General features: G+C 36.2%; 1 protein-coding gene across 2 annotated transcripts in view; it reads right to left on the bottom strand.

The window, feature by feature from the left end:
- The window catches only part of GLRB (glycine receptor beta), a 75,596-nt gene that overhangs the window by 9,874 nt on the left and 43,013 nt on the right, over nucleotides 1–22,709 (bottom strand). The window contains exons 5-9 of one of the 2 annotated variants that reach the window (XM_082608842.1): nucleotides 19,602–19,831; nucleotides 19,412–19,494; nucleotides 17,689–17,829; nucleotides 12,623–12,775; nucleotides 2,953–3,245 (exon numbers count right to left, since the gene is read on the bottom strand). In XM_082608842.1, coding sequence (XP_082464968.1) covers nucleotides 2,953–3,245; nucleotides 12,623–12,775; nucleotides 17,689–17,829; nucleotides 19,412–19,494; nucleotides 19,602–19,831 — 900 coding nt within the window. Of the gene's footprint in view, nucleotides 1–2,952; nucleotides 3,246–10,537; nucleotides 10,920–12,622; nucleotides 12,776–17,688; nucleotides 17,830–19,411; nucleotides 19,495–19,601; nucleotides 19,832–22,709 lie in introns of those variants that run through there. The other variant, XM_082608843.1, reaches the window with a different exon arrangement.

Here is a 22,709-nt window from a genome sequence, read left to right on the forward strand (position 1 = left end):
TACCCGACCTGAACAACAGAGAACTTACTAGAAAAATGAGCAGAGCCTCGGTGGTGACGTGTGGGCCTGTAACAGAGAATCTAACATCTGTGTCATCACAGTCCTAGAAGGATGGAGGAAAGGTGCTCAAAGAAATAACAGCTGAAAACTTCTTCCATTTGGCAAGAAGCATAAGCCTGCATTTTTTTTTAACAACCTGAACAAATCCCAAACTGGATGAACCCTAAAAAATCCACTCCAAAATACATAATTAAACTTCTGAACATTAAAGGAAAAAAAAAAAAAAGAAAGAAAGAAAAATAAAATCTTGAAAGCAGCCAGAGAAAAATGACATTTTACCTAAAGGAGAAAAACAGTGTGAATGAAGCAGAGTTCTTCTCAGAAGCCACAGAGGCCAGAAGGAATGGGCACAATACTTTTTAGGTGCCAAAAGAAAAGAACTTTCAACCGAGGATCCTATTCCCAGTGAAAACATCCTTTGGGAATGAAGGGAAACCAAGACATTCCCAGGTGAAGGACAACCAGGAGGATCTGTTACCAGCAGAGCTACCCAAAATAATGGACAAAGGCAATTCTCTAAAAGGAAACAAACAATAAAAGATAGAACCTTGGAATATCAGAATGGAAGAAAGATCAAAGTAAACAAAAATAGGCACAAATACAATAAACTTTCCTTGTCTCGGAGTTTTCCAAATTATGTTTGACAGTGAAGCAAAAAATGTAACATTTTCTAATTAGGTTCTAAGAAGTATTTACAATAATTTTGTCATGTGAAGAGGAAAGCAAAAGGTGTTAAAGGCAGGTAGCATTTCTACACATCGCACAAAGTGGCAACAGAGTGACATCAGGAGACTGTGATAAAGTCGTGTGTATATAATGGGACACCTGGAGCAGCCTCCAAGCAAGAGAGTGACATTCTTACAAACAATACAGAAAACTCAAAATGTCATTCTAGAAGCTGTTCAAGCAGTCCACATGGAAGAAGGAGAAAGAAGAAAGAGATTAAAAATAGAACAAATAGGACACAAAATATACACCCTGAGAAAACCATAATTCAAAAAGACACATGCATCCAATGTTCATTGCAGCACTATTTACAATAGCCATGTCATGGAAGCAACCTAAGTGACCATCAACAGATGAATGGACAAAGAAGATGTGGCACATATATACAATGGAATTTTACTCAGCCATAAGAAGGAACGAAATTGGGTCATTTGTAGAGACGTGGATGGACCCAGAGTCTGTCATACAGAGTGAAGTAAGTCAGAAAGAGAAAAACAAATATTAATGCCTATATGTGGAATCTAGAAAAATGGTAGAGATGAACCTATTTGCAGGGCAGGAATAAAGATGCAGATGTAGAGGATGGGCATGTGGACATGGGGGGTGGGGGATGAATTGGGAGATTGAGATGGACATATACACACTACCACGTGTAAAACAGATAGCTAGTGGGAACCTGCTGTAGAGCACAGCAAGCTCAGCTCAGTGCTCTGTGATGACCTAGATGGGTGGGACAGGGGTGGAGAGGGGAGGCCCAAAAGGGAGGGGATATACATATACATACAGCTGATTCACTTCATTGTACAGCAGAAACTAACACAACATTGTAAATCAACTATACCCCAATAAAAAATAATAATAAAATTTAAAAAATAAATAAAAATAAAGTAGACTGAAGCCCTAAATATATCAATAAGTTCACTAAATTTAAATGATCTAAATATACAAATTAAAACATGAGAATGAGAGATAAGATTAAATTCCATCAACCAATGATATGTTGCCTACAAGAAACTCACTTCACATGGAATGATATAGACACGTTACATGGAAAAGGATGGAAAGAGATATGCCAAAGACATGATTTCTTTAAGGCCATGATAGCTTTGCATTAATGGATATTTTATACATATCCTTCATGAAGAGGATTAGTGTATAAAGAGCTCTAGGGCTGGAGGAACCTCCTTACAAGGTAGCAACAAAGTATTTGCAGGGAGTCTTGGCTGTGGGCTCAGAAAATGAGATGAATGACTCAAAAGAATAAAAAAACAAAGACCTGCAGATAGCACCACGTAAGAACAGTTTGCTTGCCTTTGTCTCTAAAAATGTGTCTAACGTTCTAGGAGTTGGTAGGAGTGGCAGTCAGCAAATGGACATGGTCTGGGGCCAGATGTAGGCAAGGTTTCCAAGGCTGTAAGATGATCTGGACCTGTTAGTCTCTTGTGGAACTTACCATGCTACGTTCAGTGGAAATGGTCCCCTGGCCTAGGGTCTTCTCAACTAGAAGTCATCAAGTACAGGCATGCTGGGGTGAGTGGACAACTGTCCTTAATCCATGACGTGGTCTGTGGCTCCAGGATTTATCAGTACCTGAATCTAGAGGCATGGTCCGCTATTCTTAGACCCATCACCAAGTGACAAGGCAAGGTTATGGGTTTTAACTGTTCAGTTCTTCTCTAGCTACTCACTCTGTGCTGGACAAATCCCAAACCATGGGCATAGTTTCCCTATGAGCCAGGCACCCAATAAAGAAGTAGCCTGCCTGACATGAGCATTGTGAAGCTCTCCAAATTGATGGGGAATGGGTGGGAGATTGAATCAAGAATGTGGGCCCCATAAGCCTTCAACCCCCCAGCCATTCATGATGGTTTGTCAAATGAGAAAGAGTAGGAAGGTCTGTCATTTGGTCAAGGCTTCCACATTCAATGGTGACCATCAAAGCAAAGGAACTGAAGCATCCTTAATTTCCACGGAAAGTTCTCCAGTAATTTAATAAAGTGTCGATTTTTTTCTCAGTTAGTATTGGACCTAAGTGTTTTCTATTCTTTTCCAAAAGCTAGGTTGTGCTTAGTCCCTTTGCATCTGTGAGAGAAAAACGAGTGAGAACCAATTCTACCAAACCTTTAAACCTGCAGAATGCACTTTGCTGGCCGACGTCATCCTTACCTGTAAAGTGCTGATGTGAACAGGTGTGCCCGTGCCATTCACAGTGTTTTTCTTAGCTGCACTCCCCCCCTTCCCATCTGCTTGCTCAGCCTTGGCAATCCTGGCTTTTTCTGCTTCAACTCTCTTGGGGTTGTTGAGCATCACCTGGACGACCGCGTACTCCACCAGGGACGCAAAGCCGAAGAGCAGACACGCGATGAGCCACACATCCAAAGCCTTCACGTAGGACACCTTGGGAAGTTCTGCAGCCAGGGTTGTGCACTCAGAGGCCAAGCTGAGCACTGAGAAGATTCCTGCAGGACAGAAACAGGAATTCAAGTTGCTTCTTACTCCCGTGAAATGTTCTACAATCACTGCTCTTTGATGAAATCCCCCTCCAATAACTTTCAATGCCCCTCAGGTCCCCTTAAAACCCAAAGAGTAGAAGAAATGCCACGTACTTGCTTCTTATGTAAGAATTATTGAATATGGGTGGTATGTGTGTAAACACTTAACATTTAAAAAAATAAATTTTTATTTTTTATTACCCTAATAATGAAAGATGTACTTGGTTCTCTTTGCTCTTGCGTTGGGAATACGGGAAACACTATATTAGTATCAATAATCATTTAAAACATTGAAAAATATATATTCCACCAGTTGCATCATTTCAGAGGCTCCTGAAAGGTGTGGAGTTTTGGGGATTTTTTTTTTTAATATTGAAGAACTAAGAGACTCTCTCCTAGAAAGAAAAGCTTTTAGTAAAATATAACTTCTGCAGACTGAAACAATATTACATATATATATATATATATATATATATATATATATATATATATATATATATATATATATATATTACTATTATATTGTAATTATCCTCTATCCTGAAGAAAACTAATTAACAGGACTATGTTTTAAAAGTTAATATAGGTTTTAACATTTTCTAACCTGGAAGTGAAAAGTAACATAAAAATCCAAGATCTTTTCAAACATTGCCCTAAACTCAGTTAATTATACCTATGGGCATTAATTTAGCAAATCATCTTCGCAAGTTATTTTTTTATTCTTATTCAAATGTTATGTCAACTTATCAATCAAAAACAAGCCTTGAAGTAGCATATATTGACACCATTCTCTGTGTTTCCATAGCATTTCATGCTCATCGATAACACAGAATGTATCAAATTGTAGTAAATTTAGTAGTATACCTGAATCTTTATCCTGATATATTAGCAGCTTTATGAATGAAATGGAGAATAGTGCCAGATTATAGAAGGCCTTCAAAGTCCTAGAGCAGATCTTTTATCATATTTGGTAGAGAAATGACATTATCAAGAGAATATTTCAATAACATCACTCTTCTAGGGATAAAAAAAATAAACTGAGAAAGAAAACTATAGGAGATGCAGAAACAAAGAATAAGAAAATGAAGGATAGGATGGATGTGAAAGGATTTTGGAGAAAACATTTTTTAAATCTTGATTACTGTTTAAAGGAAGAAGGAAAAGATTGAGACAAACTTCTAAACAGAATGACTGGGAAAATACCCATGAAATATAGGAAGAGGAGAATATAGAAAAGATGTGACTTTGGAAGGAAAACACCGAGTTAGGCCAGATAAAGGCCGAGAAACAAAGAACTGGTGACCACGACTCAGCACAGGGCACCCAGGAACTTCTTGAAGGACAGATTGGCCAGTATCGTTCAGGGGAGGTTGTGGTGGAAAGGGAGGGGACTCCGGAGAGGCTCAGGCATCAGAAAAAGAGGGTCAAAGGAGCAGAGAAAGATTCGGAATAATAGGATATTAATGGTCATTTGGGAGATATTTATAATCCCAGGCATTAAGTTAAAAACCATGGTGACCAATTCCAATAAGATCTGTATCATTTCGAAGATGTAAGAATGGAAACGGAGATCAGTTGAGAAGGAAGAGAATGTGGACCTCACTGTGTGACTTGTCTTCAGAAAATCATATTAAAATAGGAAACATCCACTTGCTTTTTTATCCTAAAATAAGAAATCTGAGCAAATATTTCTCTGGACAAATATTTCAGCCTTATCTTAACATGGCCTTCAGATGAGATTACTTCATTGTTTAAATAATTCATAGTGAAATGCTGCCTGAATTTTACTACATTATGAACCAATAAAAGAAATGTGAAACCCATCATTCATAAAAATGGGGATATTTATAATTTCAATATTGTGTATATTATCCCCATTTAATGGAACACCTCTCTAATAAATTCCAGGACTTCTTGGTATAATCTTTCTATAACGTGTTTAAAACATATAGTCCTTATTTGTCATTTGTTACTTTCTCTCCCTAATGCAAAAACAAACCAAGTCTAGATTTCAAATCAGGGCATATGTCATAAAATTGATATCAACTCTGATAAATAGGCGTGGGGTCTACATCTACTAAAAGTTATGGCTAACAAATAATATAAATCAAAGTACTAATAAATTAGCTACATAAAAATGTTAACCTGAATAAAAACTTCTATAAAGAATTCAGGGTGAAGATAAAGTTGTTCAGCTCATCAATATGCAGAAAGAACTTTATAGTGATAAAATCCTTATTTAAGAGACCACTGTTGATAGTGAACTCCCATTGACTATGGGATGTCCAGAGATTTATCTCAGAGGAAACATCTGAAAAATAATTCTTTAATAGCATACACTCTAGCAATCTATTGCCTAAAAGAGGAATACCAAAACCTAGAAGACTGAAAAAGGAAAGCAAGAAAAAGGGTGAAAAAAGAAAAGGAAAAGAAAGGGGAGGTAGAGATAGTATTTTTTTTTGTATTTATTTATTTATTTTTCTTTTTCTTTTGGCTGTGTTGGGTCTTCATTGCAGCACGCAGGTTTCTCTCTAGTTGTGGCATGCAGCTTTTCTCTTTCTAGTTGTCTCATGCAGGATCTAGAGCATGTAGGCTCTGTAGTTTGTGGCACGCAAGCTCAGTAGTTGTGGGGTGTGGGCTTAGTTGCCCCGCCACACATGGGATCTCAGTTCCCCAACTAGGGATCAAACCCACCTCCCCTGCATTGCAAGGCAGATTCTTTACCACTGGACCACCAGGGAAGTCCCGGTAGTACTTTTTATTAACAACAAATAGAACCAATAGAGCAAGTCAAGGAGAAATTGTGCACAACAGCTACTGTCTAAACCTGAAATCATCTTTATCCCATACTGAGACAAACTACACTATGCACCAAATTCTTATGTGGAGTTGTGATTAATAACATGAAAATTCATTTAGAAATACTGCTAAATTATTACATCAGCATGTTATTGTTGCACATCATTCTAATCAAAGGATACTAAAAGGAAAACTACAATTACTACAATGTGGGAATCCAGAAATAATCTCTGACATTTTTGAAAGAGATCCTTATAATTAAAAAGATCTTGAACCACTGTTCCAGATGATAAGAAAAGACTATAATAAGGAAGAAAGGTACTGTGTGTGACCTGCTAGAGGTCTGAATTGTGACCTGAATTATTCATCTTTTTACATTTATAATTAAAAAGTATTTGTTTAAAAAAAATCCTTTTCAGCAGCAACTAAAGCATTTCATGTACCAGGAAAAGAATGTGTTACAGTAAAGTTTATGTAGGGTAAAAAGTATAAGATGTTACCTCCACAGTTACTTTTATACTTAAAGAAAGAGCTGAAGACAAATTCTACCTAAAATCCACAGAGGAAGCTTTGATACTTGTTACCAATGGAGAAAGTAAATCAAAAAGAGATAGGAAGAAAAATAAAACTGGAACACAAGACTGATTTTTTTTTTAAAAAAGTAAAATGAGTCTAGAGTAAATGATATATGTTCTTCTCCTAAATTTTAGAAAATAAAAATTATGGGCCATAGAAGGAAAAGATTGGCAAATTGATTTCATAATCTTTTGGAACAATGTAGGGGGAAAAAAAGTAGAAAAAGGAAAGATACACTGGGTCAAAATAGCCATATTGACAGAATATCCTGATATTTAATCTGTCAGTAATATTATTTCTTTTTAGATAAAATTATATATATATATGTGTGGGTCTAATAACAGAGCTTCAAAATACCTGAAGCATAATTCCATAATTAGAGTTGGAGATTTTAACAACTTTCTCATCAATAACTATAATAACTAGACAAAAAACATAAAAGATTTTAACAGTACTATCAACCAACTTGACTCCACTCATATTTACAGAATTCTATACCCAAGAGTGACAAATATACAGTGCAAGTGACATGGGATGTTTGCCAGGAGACATATGCTGGGCTGGACCATTAACAAAGTCTCAATAAACATAAAAGGATTGAAATCATAGAGTATGTTCCCTGACAAAATTAAAAACAAATCATATTTGAGTACTTATGAAAACGCTAAATATTTGGAATCCAAACTACACATATCTAAAGAATCCATGGGCCAAAGAAGAAATCACAAGGGAAATTAGAGAATATTTTTTTAATGAAGGAAGATGAAAATACAGTATACCAAAATTTGTGCACTGCAGCTAAAGCAGGACTTACAAGGGAAATTTGTAACTTTAAATATCCATGTTAGAAAAGAAGAAAGGTCTAAATTCGGCTGAGTTTCCACTTCAATCATCAAAAAGAGATCAAATAAAATCCAAACTGAGTAAAAAGAAATAATAAAGATAAGAGCCAAAATCAATGAAAAAGAAAAATAAACATAGAAATGAATGAAATGAACGCTGATGTTTTGAAAATACCAAGAAAAGGGATAAGTCTTTATCTAGAGTGGTCAAAAAAAAAAAAAAAGAATTCACAATTTAACAATTTCAGGAGTACGTAGGAATGAGTACATCACTACAGCTAAACATTAAAAGGAAAAACTAATATTATGAACATGTTTGTGCTAATAATTTTACCTACTCATCTAATAGCTAGGAATCAATTGGTAAAATTTGCCAAAATAAAGGAAAAAAACCATATAAACCTTTAAATATACTCAGAGAAAGCATTTAAGCATTTGGCAAAAGTCAACAGTCATGGTAAAAACCATCTGCCAACTAGGAAGAGAAGGGAACCTCTTCAACCTGATTAAGAGATTTGTAATAACTAGAGTCACTATTACACTCAACAGTGAATACTTCAACTATTTCTACCCAGAATCAGGAATAAGCATCTCTCACAATTGTATTCAACATTGTACCAAGGTCCAAGGCACTATAAGAAGTAAAAAAAAAAAAAAAAAGTATTTGGGGAGTGTATGACACAGGAGTATGTGAATCAGCAAAATGGTATCATTATTTTGATAAACATTATGCTAATATTTTAGAAAAGTTAAACATACTTTTCCCATAAAATGCAGAAATCACATTTCTAGGTGTTTGCCCAAGAGTAATGAAAATGTATGCACACACAGAGCCTTGTATGCAATTATTCGTCACATCATGTATAATACCCTAAAACTGGAAACAACCCAATCCCCAACAACTGGTTAATGGGGAAACACATGGTGGTATATCCATACTATGAAACGCTACTCAGTAATAAGATAGAACCAAACATTAACACACACAACAACACATATAAATCTCAAAAACCTAACTATGTCCCTAGTTTTCTTTTAATGAGTCAACATGTTGACTGATCCCACTTTCAATTTACCATCACTGACCTCCAGAGGCCCGTGATCCTACCAGGCAATCAGGGTGTACCTCCCCAGTTCCTTCACCAGTCTCTCTCCCTTCAGAACCACAGCGCTTTTCCCTATCACCCTTGCAACTCATGACCTGGCTTCCCATTTCACTAAGAAAACAAAATCAGAGGCTAGCCCCCATGACCACATGACCGCATCTCACTGTGTGCCCATCAGCTCTACCTTCTCTCCTGACACTACAGACCAGCAGTCAGTCAACCTGATGCACCAGGCACATCTGACCCACCGCCTATTTTTATAAATCCAGTTTTACTGGGACATATCCACACCTATTCAACTATTATTGTCTAAGGCTCCTTTAGTGCTATGACAGAGGATTTCGGGGTTTCAACAGAAACCTCAAATGTTTGCTATTCAGTCTGTCGCTGAAGGAGTTTGCTGACCCTGCGGACAAATCCACTGTGTTCTAGCGAAGGCCAATCCCTCGTTTCCTACCTCCCATCCCCTCTCACTGCTCCTGCACTTCTACCATCTCTCATTTTTTCCTTCACTACTGGTTGTTTTCCACCAAAAATAAACGTGTGTGGATTGTGCCCTTTAGAAAAACAAAGCCAAGAAACCTCTCAGCTCCCACCCCCCTGGCTATTTCCCCACCCTCCCCTCCTGTGGGCAGCTAACGACCTCCAACAGGCCGTTTACATCGAGGGCTCTAGGTCCCCCTCTTGTGTTCTCCTGAGTCACTCCGACCAGGCTTCCCTCTTCTCCTCACTCCATGGAGACTGTCTCTGTTCTGGATCCCAGTGACCCCCTAGGCTGCTAAAGCCAAGGGCAATCTTTAGCCCTAAACTTGACCTACAAGCAGCTGGCTGGTCACTCTCCTCACCTGGACAAACCTTCTCCACTTGGCAGGATTCTAGGAAACCACATCACGTAGATTGTTCCTCATCTTCTCAATCCCAAGGCGTTAGCCCTGAGATTCTTCTACCTACACTCCACTCATCACCTTAAATACCATCTACACCCTGACAAACCTTAAATTCTGACCTCCGGTCCTGATTTCTCCAAGACACCCCAGACTTGTACATCCACCTGTCTACCTGCTATCTCCACCTAACAGACATCTCAAACTCAGTGCATCCGGAACCAACCTCCTGGTCCTCCAACCTTTTCAAACCTACCTGACCTGCAGCTCTGCTCAACTCCATTTATGCCAATTTCATCTCTTCAGTTTCTAAGCCAAAAACACCTTGAGGTCAGCCTTGATTCTGCTTTCTTAAATCCCACATGCAAGACATCTGCAAATCTTTCTCTACCACATCCTTCATCTAATATGTACAAGCACCTGCACTACTGCCCTGGCTCACACCATGCTTATTTCAGGACTCCTACCTGCTTTGCTTGCTTCTACCTTTGCCCCCTGACAGTCTATTCTAAACAAAACAGTAACGATAAGCACTGAATTCCTTAAGAAATATTCCATAACCCACCCCTCGCCCTTGTTATTTTTCTGATCTCACCCACTAATCTCCCTTTCTCTCACTGGACTCCTTAGTGTTCCCAGAATACCCCAGACACGCTTCTGTCTCAGGGGATGCTGCCCTGATGGCTCTCCAGGTACCCTTTCCTAACCTATCCTATCTTTCCCCGAATACCCCAGGCATGCTTCTGTCTCAGGGATGCTGCCCTGATGGCTTTCCAGGTACCCTTTCCTAACCTAATCTATCCTATCCTATCTTATCCACAGTGGTCCATTCCTTCCCCTCCTTCTTGCCTCTGTCCAACATCACTTTCTCATCAAGACAATTCCTGACAAGCAGCCTGCCTCCCTCAACTTCCCATCCCTCTATCACCATCTTATATATTATAGGTTGTACTTATTTGGTGTCTGTTTCTTCCCAAGAGAGTATAAACTCACTGAGGCCGAGTTTTGCTTATTTTTTAAATCTATTTTATTAACTATTTATTCGCTATTTACTTTTTAACCATATCCCCATCTTTTTGCATAGTGCCTAGCCCATAGTCAGCCCACAACAGATATTTGTTGAATGAATCCGAATGTGTCAAAGTGCTTTGAAAAGTGTAAAGCAATCTGTAAAGGAGGCATATGATGAACTCTTGAATGGGTGTTACGTTCATTTTTTTCAAGCCTCCAAAAACCCCTGGAGTACTTTTCCATCCATACTTTGACATGTCCACAGAGTATGTTCACAGAGGCTGGATGTGATGGGAAGTTGTCACAGCTGGTAGGCACAGAGCTGGAATTCAAACCTGGTTTGACTTTTAACCATTAACTGGTTTCCAAACAACAGGTCTGCTGGACGCTAAGTGACAGCTCATGGATTTTATATCAGAAGTCCTGCAAGAGACGGGGATTTACAGAGAATGTCCTTTGAGAATATGTCAGGGATAAGGTTGTCTCCAGAGCATCCTTGGAAGGCTGAAATTTCTATTTATATCAGTGCATGAGAATAAGATACCTGTAATAAACCAAAAAAAATTTAGCAATTTGAGGGAAATGCGTGATATTTTTGACAAGTGTAAAAATTTAAATCTAGTTTTGGGGGTGCTTTATTCCCAGTACAATACACTACATAGTTAATTTTTCTTCCCTAAAGGATTACTCTATGAACTATCATTGCTTCATTACAGATACACAACCTTTAGGATGAAATTTCTCACATTTTTTGCTTATTAAGATATAGATTTGGTCTTTGTGGTTTTAGTTTGATGTAAATCACCAAATTTCTTATTTGGATAAAACTGTCATCTTCATTGACACTTTCCTGGTTTCCTACTCTTTAAAATCTGTATTTTGTTTAATTCCCCCAGTAAGTCAGGAGGGAGATTTATGCAAGGCCTTTTTGACAACAGAAAAAATTAAATGCTGCAACTAATCAGTCACCAAGAGGTCAGGTATTTCACAGACTTACTGATACAAGTTCCAGGTGATATTAAGAAAACACACACACACACATTAATGACAAGTTTTAAAACACTCCAAGCAATCAAAATTTGTTGTTACAATGTCCTTATTCTGAAGTTTATTCACTTTACCCATAAGAAAGGCTCTCAAACTTCCCTGGTGGCGCAGTGGTTAAGAATCTGACTGACAATGCAGGGGACACGGGTTCGAGCCCTGGTCCGGGAAGATCCCACTTGCCGCGGAGCAACTAAGCCCGTGTGCCACAACTACTGAGCCTGCGCTCTAGAGCCCATGAGCCACAACTACTGAGCCCACGAGCCACAACTACTGAAGCGTGTGTGCCTAGAGCCCATGTTCTGCAACAAGAGAAGCCACTGCAATCAGAAACCCATGCACCGCAACGAAGAGTAGCCCCCGCTCGCCGTGACCAGAGAAAGCCCGTGCACAGCAACGAAGACCCAATGCAGCCATAAATAAATGAATTAATTTTTTAAAAAAGAAAGGCTCTTGATTATTTCCCCAACTCAAGACTATTTAAGCCCTATAGAGACATAATTTTCAAGTCTGGCTATTGGTGTTTCTATGTCACAGAGCATTAAACATCACAAACTGGAGATCATGGCCTAACCAACCCTTCCCCTCTCTAGCCTCTCTTGGTGGTACAGCACACAATAACTAGTGTTTAGGAAAATTATGCAAAGTCATGTTTAAAAAGGTAAATTCTATTACATATTCCCTGATGAACAGTATGAGACAGTATATGATTTAGAAAGACTTCTATCCAAATAGTCATTTGTTTTTAAGCTTGGCACCACTGGGGATTTTAGCCTTCCGTTATCCGTGAAAATCTCTTATTAATAATTATTTCACGAGACTCAAAGTAGGATGGATTAACTGCTTAAAATACCCCAAGGACACAAAAAGAGAAAACTCAGTCTAATTATAGAATGCATAAACATGGAGAAAATCTAGTTCAATGTCAAGGACTGAAGGAAGTCTGAAAAAAAAAAAAGTTGCCATCAATTCCAAAACTCACTGTCTCAAAATCATTTGGTATAATTTCAAAATTATGCAGTCATTTCTATAAAGATGCAGCACACTCCCGACCCCCCGAGAGAGAGGTTGGAACACCTTACCCAGGGGCACTCTGGCAGCACTGGCATCGGGGTTGATCCAGAAGGAAAGCCAGGACAGAACCACAATCAGCAGGGTTGGGGCATAGACGCCCATCATGTAGAAGCCCACCTGCCTCCTCAGGGTGAAGATGACCTCCACGCACGTGTAGTAACCTGCCAGCGACAGACACAGGCAAGAGTGATACTCCTGCCACATCCAACCGCAAAATCACATCGTGCCCGTAAATTACAGGTCGCTTCTGCTTGAGGCAATTTCACAAAGTGAACTCCATGTAAAGAGGACGGGGGCTGGTTCTGTAAATATATATCATTTATGTGATCTAAGAGGACGGCATGATGAGACCTGTTTCACCTAACCTCTTGCAACTTCATTATGAGATTGACAAAAAGACACCATGTGCTGCTCTGGGATGGCCAGTCTCGGCTTTTATGTTCCGAGATTTTGCAGTGACTTAAACTTCCCATTATCTTTGGGTACTCTGGGAGCAAAAGATCTAAAGAAGTCACTGGGAGCATCAAATCAAAGCAGAGCAAGTCTATAAAGAAACATTCCTGGATTACACGTTGTCAGTATAATTTTCAGCCATGTGGACCACTTCTTATCTGGAAGGGATGACCATCTACAAGAGATCATATGCACATTTACGCATGAAATGTGAAGACAGTCTTGAAGGTAAACACTAGCAAGGGTAAGAAGTGAGCTTTCCCAGTCTATGCAGGTAAAAGTTTGTAAAGGGCAAACATCTGACATCCCTCCCAAGTCTCCCCTGGTTCCACTCCAGGCCCTCAAATGTTCTGGAATCGAGGGAAAGGGCTTCACTTTCACAGGCTGAGACTAAAGCAGACATTGCCCTTACACATCATTCTAGGGCTGCCATGATATCAACTAGTCTCTCAAATTAATCACAAATTATGGGCAGCCTCATAATAGCCTTTGCTGACTGGAGAAAGAAAATAAGTGACACAAATATCCTCCCAGCACTGGCATACAAGAGACGTTTCCAGATGTTTGAGATGATTTTTTTAAATGTTCAATTTAGATAAAAATGTCATTTCCCATTCAACAAAAGGAAGGTTATGCATGAATTCCAAAACGTTAAAATATCTTCAGTTGTGTTCAGCTTAAACTGTACGTAATTATTTTAAAATGTTGAGACAAACGAATGGACAGTGCATAAATAAAATAATTATGGGGAAAAAGACAATATTACTTTTGTACTGTGTTTTAGTTTAAAAAGTTGTATTTATCTAGCTTTCCTAGTTGGGAAGAAGGTATATATTTCTGATGCTAGAATAATCTTCATATTTATTCATTAATAGTATCTAGAGCAGTAATTGCACACAAATAGGGTCTTTAAAAGAATGGCTATTCTCATCCCTTTATCAAATAGCTTAGATTAGAAATCTATCCTTTTCCCAATAATTTCCCAATAATCATCGATACCTCAGAGGGATTAGAAAGATGTTAGGGCTAATCTGTAACACAAATGAAGAGTTGATTTGAACTGAAGTAAATTCTAATTATGCCCAATGTTTCCATATTATATCAAAAAAAGACAAGCAATGCAGAGTGTTTGTCTTTTTTTAATTTTAAGTTCATTAAAACTAGGCAATTCACTTAAATGGTGCACAGGTTCTAAAATCATGTGAAAGGCAAAACGATGGAAAATCCCACTCCCTTTTCAGTGTCTACCTCTTATCTCAACTTCCTGCCTGGACAAATGAGAACATATGCTTCCAACTAACAACCATGCGCAAAACTTCCAAACTATAATCTTTCATAATCCCATTCGCTGCAATTAAGGAGGCCCACAGCGTTTCCTACACGCGGTTCTGCAGTACCTTGCTTTCTAAGAGCATCACTCCCTCAAGGTAACTTTACATTCACCTAGTGCCTGTGAAATGGGGAAGAACAAATAAGTGCTTATTATGTATATTTATGAGTCTAGGTTGTCACAGGATTATAACAATTTTCTATAAAGTTGCTCATTTTCCAATGCACTTGCGCATCCCATCCACCACATTTAGATGACAGCCTAGTAACCGAGTGCTTCATCTGAAGCCACCGCCCGGGGAGTTTCCCAAGACGTGGATGCATTTAGCAGTAAAATATATGCTTGGATATCATAGTGATTTGCTCCATAAACTTTTATGAGAAACATTTCTTGACCTTTTTTGATTTCCTGGTACTGTTACATTTATGAGGGGCAGGTGGGCAGCTAATGGATATAAATGCTCATTGGCAAATTCAATTTACTTTCTATTTCCTGTGAGCTTTTATTTGATTATTATTCACTCAGGCTTCCAATTTAAAGATTTTTCTATACATGTGTACCCATATATTTCTCCACCTGTGTAATTTCTACTATTATAAATAAAACCCTAACTTTTAATAAAGTTAAAGCCAAATCACCATTTTGGATAATTTTATACAAATTAAAGAAAATATTGGCCATCATTTTATATGTTGCTTTCTGTATCTTTTCCAGTATTCTACACCGTTAAGCATTCCATATATTTTGGATGTTCTATTTTCCTACATACATTTGTAAGTATTATCCAAACATTAAAATGTTTTTTTATATCCATATACTGATTCATATAAATACTGACAAAGCATGTTTACTGAAATATAGTGCCAATTATTATTATGTTAGCCATGAGTTTTTTGTTATTTTCTGTATCTAATGAGATATAAATGACTTATTTATGATAACTCAAAAAATACCACACACACACACAAATCTATGAAAGATTTACTTATGGTAAATCTTGAGTATATCCCCAAATACTCTCTACCACAGCACACCCTCTTATTTCCTTCTTAGGACTAAAATAATTATATTTACTTTATTTGCTTGCCATGTAAGAATATGGATCTGTAAAACAGCAGGGATCTGTCCTTTATTCACTGTTGAGTCCCCAAGTAGAGGCTTCTTTTTTGTTAAGATTGTTTTGATGTGGACCATTTTTAAAGTCTTTATTGAATTTGTTACAATATTGCTTCTGTTTTATGTTTTGTCCTTTTGGCCACAAGGCATGTGGGATCTTAGCTCCAAGACCAGGGATTGAACCTGCACCCCCTGCACTGGAAGGCGAAATCTTAACCACTGGACCTCCAGGGAAGTCCCAAGACATTTTAAGTTCAGGGCTTAAAGGTGAAAAACTGAATAACCCCATGATTTTCAATACTATTACATGATTTTATACTACATAAAATTAGAAATAAAATTACTGGTTTTATTTTTCATCTCTAGATGAAGTTTAAAACTTCAGTAAACTCTATTTCAAGTTTATCAAACAATTTAGAGACTATTCATTTTGAAATGTTAATCATATAATCTGGATGTGGGTAACTATTTTCCAAATATAATAGCACTCACTGAACTCATAGTATTGTTGTGAGGATTAAATGATAGAATTCCTGCAAAGTGCTTAAAGCAATGCCTGACAGATAGCAAGAACTCAAAAAGCCATCTATTAAGTGTTTCTATACATCAATCCTCCAAAAAACTTCTCTTGGCTTTCAAGTTTATTTTTCCATTACGAGGTGAGAAATCCCTCAAAACTGTAGTCAGTCTCAATTTGCATGAGTCATAGAGAGGAGAATGACTGTGCCCAGGTTACAGCTGACACTGATTTGCCCTTGACATTCAGGAAGTCATTGACCCTGCATCTCAGTTATTTTACGTGTTCAACAAAAGAGCTGGCTCAGCATTAGCCGAAAGATCACTTCCACATCTGAAAATCAAGGTATCTACGATTTCTTCACTGAATATTTTGATGGTCAAATTTTTAAGAGCTCTGTTTTTCCATTAAAAAATTTGATAATTCTTTCAGCAGTGTATTTGCTTATTTTGTCTCTTGTCCTAAAATACTATAATCTCTACAAGAAAAGGGACTATTTATATATAAATGTTATATAATCTGTTAATTTATTTGAAGGTCAATGACAACAGATGCTTAAACTAACGTTATCTCTAAGTTGGCCCGTGTTGTATTTATTATTACAACAATGTAGATATGCAACTATTCACTGTATCTTTTATTCTAATCAACAGGTATGTTTTAAATCATATTTTGTCCTTGATAATGTCACGATGCAACATTTTAGCTCAAACATCTCATCTCTGTAAATTTTCCACAATTACACTACACATTTTTATTTTTGCAAAGTCAATATAAATGTTGCAATAAAATTACACTTTAATTACATCTATTCCTGAATACCTTTGTCATGATGTACTTCCTGATACAGAATTAGAATTTTGTGGTAATTTATGTTAGACTGATTATTAGTATGAATGTATTGGTCAAAAGTCAATCACCTTTTTATTTATATTGCTGAGAAAAATAGCACTATATTTAATACCTAGAGCCTTCAATAACCTATAACCTCCAGAGGAGACTCAAAGGTTGAATACTAATCATATTATGAAAGTATTGATCAGTGAGTACTGTATTTCCATTTCTGTAAAGCTTGATGTGATTTAATGCATGAGGTTAATTTGTTGAGCTTTCATAATTGGCTGTTCCATAACCTAGATCAAGAATATTATATGGCTAATTTTTACTCATGTCCAATTATTTCATGTGTTTACTGTTTCTTGCACAGCATAAAGATTAAATTTTTTGAAAATTAAGAAAATGGGTCAACCAACATTGAAAAACTGCCCCAAAGACAGCAGACGAATATATATGGGTTACATTGTTTATATCCATAACGTTTGGCCCTAATATGAATCTTGTCAGAGCAGAATTTCTAGGCAACATCTAAGAAAACCACTGCCTGGAGAGTTCATATAAAATAAAATGTTGAAAACCTCTTGTTATCTGGAATTACATAAAGAAAAGCAAAACTATCTAGTGATAAAATAAATTTTAACTTTAGTGGATGTAATTTTATGAAAGATTTAAATATATCAACATACAGATATAATGTTTATAAATAAATACTGAATTCATTTTTAACTAGTTTTCTCTGTTCTGTCCCTAGCATATTTTAATATTGAAACAAATCTTTGAAATAAGACTTAGTTTTGTTTAATTTAAAGAATAGTACTTACCAGTGCCTTTATAATATTTTGTACAATTTCCATATTCAATATCTTCCTTTTTAATATCAAATTGAGGCAAGGCAATTTTTTCTAATTGAACAGGATCCCCTGACTGCCAGATAAATCTTAAGTCATCAGTTGTGTAACCAACTATAAACAAAAGTAAATAAAATATTAGTTTGAAATATAATTATTAACGCTTCTTTAACATTTTAACATCCAGATATTAAACAGAGAAATGGTAAAACAATAGGCCCTTTTATGAAACTTTTGTTAGAAATGTAAAGAGGTAAAATCTATGGCCACTAATAAAAATATTAGCACAAAAGTTACAGATAATTGGCTTAAAGAAAGAACAAGCTTAAATAATCAGCATGTGGCAGATGGTAAAAATCCTCGGGTGTCATGAACAGTAGTACATCTGTCCATGTCAGAATTCTGAACTGTCATCAATGAAAAAGTAGCAAATAAGTGATACTAGCTTTCTGAATGTATACAATTACAATCATGCAATATGCTACCTGGAGATTATTAAAGAAACTTAAGCACCAAAATGGGTTTTTTTGAAGAATTCACTACCAACTTCCTTAGAGGAGTTGCATGGTCACAGGAGAGCAATAAAACAGCCCCTCAAATGGGCATCACTCCATCACTAGAGCCTTCTGGAACCCACATTGTGGGTTTAGGTAACCTGGCTAAAATTCAAGGCCCCATGGGTTTACAGCATGTTGTAGCCTACCATTCAACTCTTATTTACATGCCTATATTTTTTAAAGCTATACTTTAGTGTATCTAGTAATAGAATAGAATGTATATACACATTTGGAATTATTTATAAAAATGCATATTGACACACAGGCACACGTATATACAATACACACACAGATGTGTACATACATACACTTACATCTGCAAAATCTCACATTACAGTTAGAAAGTCAAAACTACTGTTCAAATTTAGGATCCAGCTTCAGTAAATTAAACAACAACAACAAGTAACCACTAAGTAACTTTAAAGCATGTCATCAAGCAAGCACATACATTTTATAAGGTGATTCTTTGTAGGAATAGGTCACAGTATATGGGTATTCAGGCTGAAGCTTCCTTCTATTAGTGTTAATTTTTCAAGTTTTATTTCCTACTTTGATTTTCACATGACAAGCTTCATAGCAAATTAATTAATAAATATATTTTAGAGATAATCATTTCAATGACTACACCTGGTACCTCTTTTAGAAACTGAAAAATATATGATTCTAGAAACATAGAAAATCTAAAATCCAATTTTGTAAAAAATAAATTTTGTATAGATCCATAGAAAATGAATGCTTAGTAGGATTTAGATAATATTTTTCAATGTTTTCCAAATTTTCTGTTCTGAAAAATGTGGTTCTAACATTAGAAAAGCTATTAGGACATCATTTTCTCCTTTACCTTACCTATATTACTAACTCAAATGAAGGTGATGATTGGAATAAGTTAGAAGGGTGCACATCTACACCTACGACAACTCAACTGAAATCAACTGGTAACAAAAGAATTCATCTATCTTAGTATACAAATTAATATAGTAAAAGGAAAACTATAATTTCCCTAAATAACTTATTCTAACGTCTATTTGTAATCAAAAGCATTAGTTTCACCGTTATTATCTAAGATATTAGTAGCATGTATTGCCTAGAAATTTTAAGCATTTTTATCCCTATGGTGACTTAGGGTCTCATTTACATACAGCTCTCAAGTTGCATCTTGCAACGTTGTGTATCCATGGGAAACAAGGTCAAGTCCAAAGGGCACGAAAGAGTAATAGATAGCCTGAAAGCAGAAACAGACGTCTTAGAAGATGTTTAACACATGTTTCTGTGATATACTGATTTTTAAAGGAAAATATGAATCTACAAATATTAGAGAGAAAAGAGTACCTCATGCTGACGAGGACATCTCCATCCCGAAAAATAAAGAGGAGGATATTTTCCTGGGTTACATCATGAAAATTGGCACTTTTTTCATTTGCAAAAAATAAATCAGGTTTCCACAGACACTTGTACATCGTAGGGTCCACCGTCAGGGCATCAGAGCCCCGGAAATCACTAGGCAGCTTCAGTCTGGGGTCGTTCCACTTCTGTCTCAGGAAGATGTTGACTCTATAATCCTGGGAAAATTACGTGTGTGTGTGTGTGTTTACTGCCATTTTTAGGAATGCATTCAGCACCAGAATAAAAAGGGTTCAATCATTAGCAGCACAAATACGTTTGCTCTTCCAACATCAACAAGGATCACAACAGCTTGGTATAAAAAGCCCCTCGTGTGTTTCTAAGACTCTCTACAGACATCCTCTTAGCGCTTGCGAGTTCAAACGTCGTCATAGAACTTTACCAATAATTGCTTTACTGTAATACAAACACCAATTATACCAGGGGGTTAGTTGGTATTGTCAAAAAAGCACAGGAACTGCTAAATAGTGCCATTATTCTTCCCCCAAAAGTAGGATACATTTTGATTAAAAATAGATAAGAAGCCAAGAGAAAATATTTCACTTGTATTTTACTAAGTAGTAAAATACAAAAATAATTTATATGTATATAAAGCTACAAGGGAAGGATTGGGAGTTTGGGGTGAGCAGATGGAAGCTGTTTATCCATAGGATGGATAAACACCAAGGTCCTACTGTAGAGCACAGGGAACTACATTCAGTATCCTGTGATAAACCATCATGGAAAAGAATTTTAAAAAGAGTGTGTATATAAGTATAACTAAATCACTTTGCTGTACAGCAGAAACTAACACAACATTGTATATCAACTGTACATCAATAAAAATAAAATAAAAATAGAACTACATATATGTATAAAACACATACTTTATATATATACTTGAGGAAGAAAAGGAAAAAATTTTCTTTGCCTACTCATACATGTAAATGATTACACAGTGGTAGTCAAATAACATTTGGATTTTGCCAAACAGATGAGAGTACATGAAAAATTTGTAAATGTTATATTCAACTACAGTAGGAAAAGATTTTGAAATCCACTAAATAGCTGATTATTTTACTTCAGTTTTTTGCCTATCTCCAAAGTTTTAATTGTAAAACTTTGTAAAAGTTGGATTATATCAAGACATGTATATTCTAAGAATATATGAACCTAGAAACATTGTTTAATACCTTAATACATTTTATGTTTGCCAGTGAAATGAGATTCTGGCACACATTGGGTTACTGGGGTATATACAGTCAAAAGCAGCATTGTGGCATTATGCTCAGGTTTTTTAATTTTAATTTTATATACTGAACTCAGAATATGCACCAAAGTGCTCAAGGCATAAATGACATTGGGCTTCAGCATCCTTATTTTCAACCATTCAAAATTCACAAAATACTATCTAGCCATGGCCTTTTGACATGATCAAAATGAATCAGATCATAAACTTCAAATCAAAATCCAAATATTTAAACAGGAAGAGATGATAGATTATCTTTCTTTAAATAATAAGACCTAACATATTTATATGAAACATAAATGCACACATTTTATTTATGTATAAAATATAAAGCATAAGCAATGCGCAGTGACTCTAGGAAAATTTGAGGAATTCACTTTCTCTCTCCTATGATGTTCAGATTCTATAATAGTAATCAGAGGAGGGTAAGGCACATATTGATAATAAATATTTACTGAACTACAGACAATGAAGTAAGATTTAACCTACCTACATCTAACAGCTAAACTTGATGTATATAAAAACTGCAACACATATAACACAACATTGTAAATCAACTATACTTCAATTAAATACATGTTTAATAAATAAACTTCAACACATAATATAAATTGATTGTTAAAAATCATACACAGATTGTCTTGAAGTGCAAAAGTCAAATAAATTAAGAATTATGTAAGCTGACACTGAACATATCTGTACCACTGGCAGGGAAAACAAAAATAACATTTTCCTAATCAAATGAACATGGAATCAAGGAGGACGTGAAGGAGGCCTAGGACCCTGGAAGATGAAGACCTGCACTACATAGCTCCATTAACTTTTTGTCAAATATACACATATCTTACGATTCATAATGGGACTTAAGTGGTTACCTCATATCTGATTGTGACAGCTAAAGAAATTAGCTCAAGACATGTCCAGGACATAGGCCTATCAACTGGTAAGCCTTCCAGTAGCCACAATGCTGCTTCCTGACCAAAATTTTTCTCATCCCAGAAAAACATGCATGGCCCCCAACTTAAGAAGAAATGCACCATAGATCTGATCATTTTCAAATAAAATTCCTATTATGCTAGCTTTGCTAAAGCACATGGTTGATATACACTTGCCTTTACTTTGAGCACATAACAGTATCCAATTCCAAATTATTTGCTAAAAAGCTTTCCTGTCATGATCAGCCAAAATGACTGGTATTCTAAAAGTATATACAGTAAAAGCTATTTTATTAACCTCTTATTTTCTTATCCAGGTAAACCATCAAATACTACATCTTTAAGCTGTGGTATTTGAAATATGCATTCACGGTATTATGATAAAATACTGTGTCCTAAGGGTCAGATGAGGTTGCTGATGTATCTTTTATAAGCTTATTATTAAAGCTATGGTCCCTTATTTTGGTCAATAACCATGACATGAAAATACTGAAGATGAACTTTTCTTTAATTTTTCATTTGCTTATCCAAATATAACTATAATATCTTTGTATAGGTATTTACTACATGCTAGGCATATTTGGCCTAAGTGCCTTACAAAAATATGACTATTTTTGAAAGTTTATACTATGAAAATGGTCTCTTGATGCTCGTAAATTCTTCCTTTACTGGGAAGTACAAGGTAAGCTTATTGTCCTGTTTGCTTTCTGTCTGGAAGCTAGGAAACTGAAAGCTAAACCCTATAGCTAATTGAATTAATGTATAGCTCACATCCTGGTATGACTATCATTGTATGGCTCCTGCACATTTAGTACTATTTCAATTACTTCATTGTATTTCTGTTATTATTATATACTGTAAATCCTCTCCAGA

Source organism: Mesoplodon mirus, assembly GCF_964341445.2.
Source record: "Mesoplodon mirus genome assembly, chromosome: 2".
Taxonomy (NCBI): Eukaryota; Metazoa; Chordata; class Mammalia; order Artiodactyla; family Ziphiidae; genus Mesoplodon; species Mesoplodon mirus.